Source organism: Gossypium arboreum, chromosome 5 (assembly GCF_025698485.1).
Source record: "Gossypium arboreum isolate Shixiya-1 chromosome 5, ASM2569848v2, whole genome shotgun sequence".
In the NCBI taxonomy this organism is placed as follows: Eukaryota; Viridiplantae; Streptophyta; class Magnoliopsida; order Malvales; family Malvaceae; genus Gossypium; species Gossypium arboreum.
Window position 1 is genome coordinate 42,007,989 of NC_069074.1, and position 6,000 is coordinate 42,013,988.

The 6,000-nt window shown below is 33.1% G+C and overlaps 1 protein-coding gene across 1 annotated transcript; it reads right to left on the bottom strand.

Moving 5' to 3' along the window:
* Positions 1 to 4,100: 4,100 nt before the first annotated feature.
* On the bottom strand, positions 4,101 to 5,033 carry LOC108452456 (transcription factor PRE6-like). Its single transcript, XM_017750244.2, has 2 exons — positions 4,675 to 5,033; positions 4,101 to 4,512 (listed from the first exon to the last, which is right to left on the bottom strand). The coding sequence occupies exons 1-2, from the start codon at positions 4,801 to 4,803 to the stop codon at positions 4,360 to 4,362; spliced, it is 282 nt and encodes a 93-aa protein (XP_017605733.1). The 5' UTR covers positions 4,804 to 5,033; the 3' UTR covers positions 4,101 to 4,359.
* Between the last annotated feature and the right edge of the window lie 967 nt (positions 5,034 to 6,000).

The following is a 6,000-nucleotide window of genomic DNA, read 5'->3' on the forward strand; positions in this document are numbered from 1 at the left end:
TATGGCTTAGAAAGATCTTGGATGACCTCAACTTGCATCAAGAAGAAGCAACAGGGATCATGTGTGACAATCAATCCGCTGTTGCAATTGCAAAGAATCCTGTCTTCTATGGTAGGACCAAACATTTCAGCATTAAGTTGCATGTGGTAAGGGAGATGGAACAAGCTCGAGAGATAGAGCTGGTTCATTGCAATTCAGAAGACCAAGTTGCTGATATTTTCACAAAGGGGCTAAGTACTTCAAGGTTTATTAAGTTAAGAAAAGAACTTGGAGTTTGCAGCATGGAAACTAAGGAGAAGTGTTGAAGTTAGTTCCCATGCAGCCCATGCAGATTCAAGCACGTGAAAATTAATACACTTATGTTATCCGGGTAAAGTATGTGCAAAAATTCATACACATAAGTTACCCGGGTAAAATACATGCAACAAGAGATGTTAATACCACTGTTTGTTCTCTGTTACATTTTGTTACTTTCTAACTATGTTTTTTCTTAATTAGTTCATTTTGAATTATGTTTAAATGACAAGTTGATGTAACTTGATAGTTAAAGAGCTGGTTACCAGCTTTGTTCAAGTGTACAAGTTTAGTTTTGTAAGTTCCAATGTAATAAGTGGAGTTAGGTAGTGTTTAGGTAAAGGATTTGTTAATCTTTTGACCAGCCAAATGACTGGTATATGTAATGGCTTTAAGCCAATGTTTCAAGTGAATGAAATCATCAGATTTTCTTCCATATGCTCCATCTTTCTTTGCCTTCTAAAAACTTCTAAGTTCTGTTCTTCATTCTTGACAGTAGCTAAAAGCTTGAACTTCAAGTATTTTTCCTTCATATTTTATCCGGGTATAATACGTTGCTGCTGGTGCTCTGTTTGAAATTCTTACTTTACCCGGTTAAAGTGTGTCAAAAACCCAACATTCTGCAAGTAGAAGAAAAAAAGTGAAAGTATTTTTCTACTATAAAAATATCCAGCAAAATCTAAATTTGAATATCCATTCACTTCTAGTTAATTGGATTTCAAGAATATTATGTAATTCTTTGTTCTTTTTAGGCACCATAAATCTTTCTTTACATCCTTCCAATGATCAATTTCATGATTTCTTTAATATCTACCAAGCATCTCAAGAAAGAAACTAATATTGGGTCTTGTACAAGTTTAGAAATACATCAAACTGCCCATAAAAGAGGCATGGAGGATGGACTTATTCTTTTCCATTTCACATCATTCTTTACACATTGCATTAGATTAAATTTGTTCATTTTTTTGTATAGGAACAATTATTGCTGAACAATTATATATATTAAATCTCTACAACTCTTTGGATATAGTTTTTTTTAAGGCTACCTTAACATTCCTTGTAATATATTATGAAAAATTTCAGTTCTTATTAAAAAGAATATCTCTCTCATATTGTTTAGGCATTTTTCAACTAGTGCCTAGTCCAATGCCTGGACAAGTGCCAACTATCTGTAGCATTGGTTACTCTGAAAAACTATCATGTTTGGATTAGCAAATTTTGAAAAAAAATATGTTTGGGCTAAGATTTCCTTAGAAGATTGAGATTCTTGCCAGCCCATTCTTGATATCCGATCTACCCTTAGCAAGATTTCTTAAAGAGTTATTGGGATTAGATTGAAGCAATAACTAACCCTTAATCTAAAGAGAAGACCAAATCAAGCCTATTAAAGGAAAGATATCCTTAGCTGATGGAACACTTATCTTAGAGACTTTTGTAACATTTATCTTACTTATTTCAAGGGATAATTGATTGTATAAGATTTAGTATATTAGCAAGTTCATACACATATATAGTGTGTGAACTTTTATAGGTGATGTACTGAGTTCGGAGCACTTATTTGTTCAATGAGGAATGTGCGTTGAGTGCTTTACTTCTGCAATAATCAAGTGTGACTTGGTTAAGTGTCTTAAGTTTTTGAAGGGACAACTTAGAAGGAAGATGTTTAGATCTTAGGTACAAAAGTGAAGAATCTAAATCAGTGAGTGTTAGAGCTTGTAAACACTAGTTGTACGAGAAACTAAGATATATAGAGAATATTCTCTATCGACAAGACCCTCCAAATGTAGCAAAACCGAACTGCATAAACATCTCTTTTCTTGTTTACTTTTTTTGCACTTTACGTTTCTTATGCCTGAAACAGTTAGAACTAGTCTTAGCACTGCTTGGTTTTTGCTTTAAAATGTCAATTTGGATCTAACACATCTGTTTCATTTGAAATTTATTTTAGAGAAAAACTTCTCCTTCAATACACTTAAATTATTTGTAGCAAGCAAAATATCGTCAACATATTAAGAAAATGAACTTGCTTTCATTGATCTTTTTTATATATACATCGATCGATGATTTTTTTTTAATACCAAAGATTTTATGGTGTCATTGTCGCAAAGCTTGTTTAAGTACATATATTGACTTTTTAAGTTTACAAACCATATGATATTTTCTTTCAATGGAAAAACTAATAGATTGGTCCAATATAAACATTTTCCTCAAGATTTCCATTCACAGATGTTTTCATAATCATTTGATGTAAATACAAGCGCCCCTTTGGATGGACAGTGCGTTTACTTGTAGTTAGTGTAAAAACAGTAGTGCCGGTAGGATTAGATACTGTAACAAAACTGTAGCGTAAGGTAAAAAGAAAGTTAAACATACAGCACTGGAGGAAAACACCCATCCAAAGGGGTCCTAAATCATAATAAGCCACTAAGTACCACAATCATTTTTAAGGAATCTTTCTCCGAGATTGATGAAATATCTTTTTATAATTATTACCATCGTTTTTAGTATAAGCTTTGACGATACTTTATATTGTTTGGTATTTCCAATTGAGTTATATTTAGTTTTAAAAACTTTGCATCCAACTCGTTTTCAACATTTTGACAATTCGACAAGATCTCAAACTTTTTTTATCCCATAAATTCCATCTTACCTTTAATGGCATTGAACCATTTTTATCTACATTCATAACTAACTATTTATAGCTTGTGAAAATTAAATTAGATCTTGATTTTAATATGAAAATTTGGCTATTGTAAATAAATCATTTAATCATCAAAATAATGAATGTGGAATTAGAATAGGCCATTAGAATTGTTAAAGGAAAACACTTTGCTGAATAAAAATTTTCCTTTTAACCCTTTTCCTTAATAGATAAAGGATTAATCAATTTTATATGATTAACTTTTAATCTGATATACCCATGAAATAATAATTAATTAATCATCTTAAATTGCACAACTTTATTTATTTTTTATGTTTTTAATTCAAATTGGTAGGCTTTATTGAGAAAGAAAGAGGATAGAAACAATTATAATATGTCCAAGAAACACTTCGAGAAATTGAAAAAAACAAAGGCTAGAAAAACCAGTCCTTTCCTCTTCTCTACCCTAAGTACATCTCCATAATTTAAACTAAAATGTACATATCTAAGACAAAAATCATTTAGATACACGTAATATGGTTCAACAGATTTCTAAAATTTTCTACCATATAATATAAACATCCTAGTTTGCAGGCTTAAAGATCATCAACCTAACCAGCTCGTGGATGCTCATGCATAACCGCACATATTTAATTGATCATCCCAGCTGCTATAATCTGCCTTCCGGCCATCAACGTAACATAGATGCCTAATTAGACCAAATTTTCACAACTTTAAATTTAAATATATGTTGAAAAACAAGTGTCACGAATACACGAGTTGAAACCCTGCATTCAAACGAAACCCAGGCCAAAAACAACACAAACCATAATGTTTATCTTAAGCCTCCGGAGAGAACAGATCAATCACGTCTTAGCCACTATTATCAGCTTTCGAGGTTGACCTTTCCCGCTTTCTCTCTCTACCAAGTTCATTAACAGAAAAGCTGATTAAGGTATATAAAAATGGCTAGCCTTCTCCCTCTATACTTTGAAATTTTTGTCATATTCATAACCATCACCATCAATATATAAACCGATATATAATTTATAAACATACCGTATCCATTTTCTCTCTTTGGGTTCATTGAAGAGAGGCAGTAATTTGATTTTCTTAATCCTTCGTAACCGTAGTTGTAAATCAACTCATAAAATTTAAATATATATTTGATTTAGAAATGTTGAATTATTATTATTATTATTATTACTACTATTATTATTATTATAATATATGATGATAGACTAGATTAGTGTGCAGTCTTGATGACAAGGGTTATTTAACATTGTTATCTGCCCATTGTCTTAAGTTCTAACCCCCTTGTTTCTGCATTACTACAACTAGCTAGTGATAGTTCTTCACCAAATCGTACATAATGGCTGCTTGGTCGCTAAAGGTAAGAAACTGAGAATGGGAAAGACTGATTATTACATAAGTAAACTCCTGATAATGGCTGCTTGGTCATTATCGATGTCTGTTGAAGCTAATAGCTCCGATAACCGGTGGCTTAGGTCTTCCACCTCTCTGTGTAAGCTTCTGATGTAGTTGCAGGTCTCCTGTAAGACCTTGGAAGCTGATACCTGAAGAGAAATTAGAAATAAAGATTAATAATAAAATAACAAGAGTAATTACGGGTGATGTCAAAGAATGAAGCATGCTAAAAGGGAACAGATGATTAAGTCCCACATTATCAACTTGTTGCTAAAGTGCACGACATGAAACTAAACGAGGGTGTTGGATACCTTGTGGGAGCGCCCTCTACGAAGCTGAGGGATAAGTAGTTGCAGCTTGGAAACAAGATCAGTGATCTGATCATCTCTGATCCTAGAAACACCGCTTGACTGCCTAGAACGTAATCCTCTGCTTGACATTGTGTTTTAAGGAGGTGAGGAAGAAATCTTAATTTTTAGAGATAAAAGATATTGTGTTTTTGTCGGAGTAAAGAAATCCTATATAAGAAAAATTAATGGGGCTATTGGGGAATAGAATGAGCTAGGCCAAGGATGAAGTGATGATTGCGAGTACCGAACAAGAGACACTTGCATGGAAGAAAGCAGAGGGCTATCAGTTTCTGCTTGTTATATAGGATGCTGAGTCTAAGCCGCTTTCCTTTTTATTTTTTTCTCTTTAATGCCATTATGAATAGAATTGTGGGCCATGGTAATTGTTTTCACATTCAAATTTGAATTTTTTTTATTTAAATTTATCTCAACTTGATAATTATTCTTATATTAGAGCCTAATTTTTTTGTGCTAATTAATTTCTAAACTTACAATTATTTTTATATTGGGGTCTACACTACAACAACATAAGCTTACTGCGACATTTTTTTTTTACTTAAGACAATGCAAAAAAGGTTGGCATAGGTCATCCCGACGTTTTTCTCGACGCTTCCAAAAACGTTATCTATAGTGCAATTGGCATAGGCTCCGCGACGCTTTTAAAAAAGCATTAACATCATTCAACATAAGCCAACCTTTATTGAAGGGTTGGAAAAAAACTAGTCAAGGCTGACCTTTAGAAAAGGTTGGCATAGGAGGAAATAGACAACCAAAAAAAGGGTCGGAATCAAACATACATATGCCGACTTTTAAAGAGTTGGCTCATGCCTTAATTAAAGGCAACCTTAAAAAGGTTGGGATAGACCCGTCTAAGACAATCTTAAAAAGGTTGGGATATACTCGTCTAAAGCAACCTTAAAAAGTTAGGATAGACAAGTCTAAGGCAACCTCAAAAAGTTTGGGATAGACACATCTAATAGGGTAGATGGGTAGTTTTAGATTTTGGGACCAGTGTTTGCCTGTTAGGGGTTTGATTTTGGGGAAAATTGGAGATGGTCGAATAGGGTAGACGGGTAGTTTTAGGAATTTGATTTTGGAGGGAAATTAGAAATGGATTGGTGGCAAATGGGAAAATAGTTTAGCTGTTTAGGAAGGGAAAAATCTAAAATCACCTAGTTCAAAGAGGTTGGGATAAATCACAAAGGCAACACAAAAAAGGTTGGTTTAGATAAAATATTTGTCCAACACATAAAAAAGGTTGGGATAGGTTAATATTTTCCCCAACTC

Excerpts from the sequence above, each read along its gene's own strand:
- LOC108452456 (XM_017750244.2), bottom strand. The coding sequence starts at position 4,803 with ATGTCAAGCAGAGGATTACGTTCTAGGCAGTCAAGCGGTGTTTCTAGG. Across the intron at positions 4,513-4,674 it reads GTAGAGGGCGCTCCCACAAG|GTATCAGCTTCCAAGGTCTT; the intron begins GTATCCAACACC and ends ATTTCTCTTCAG.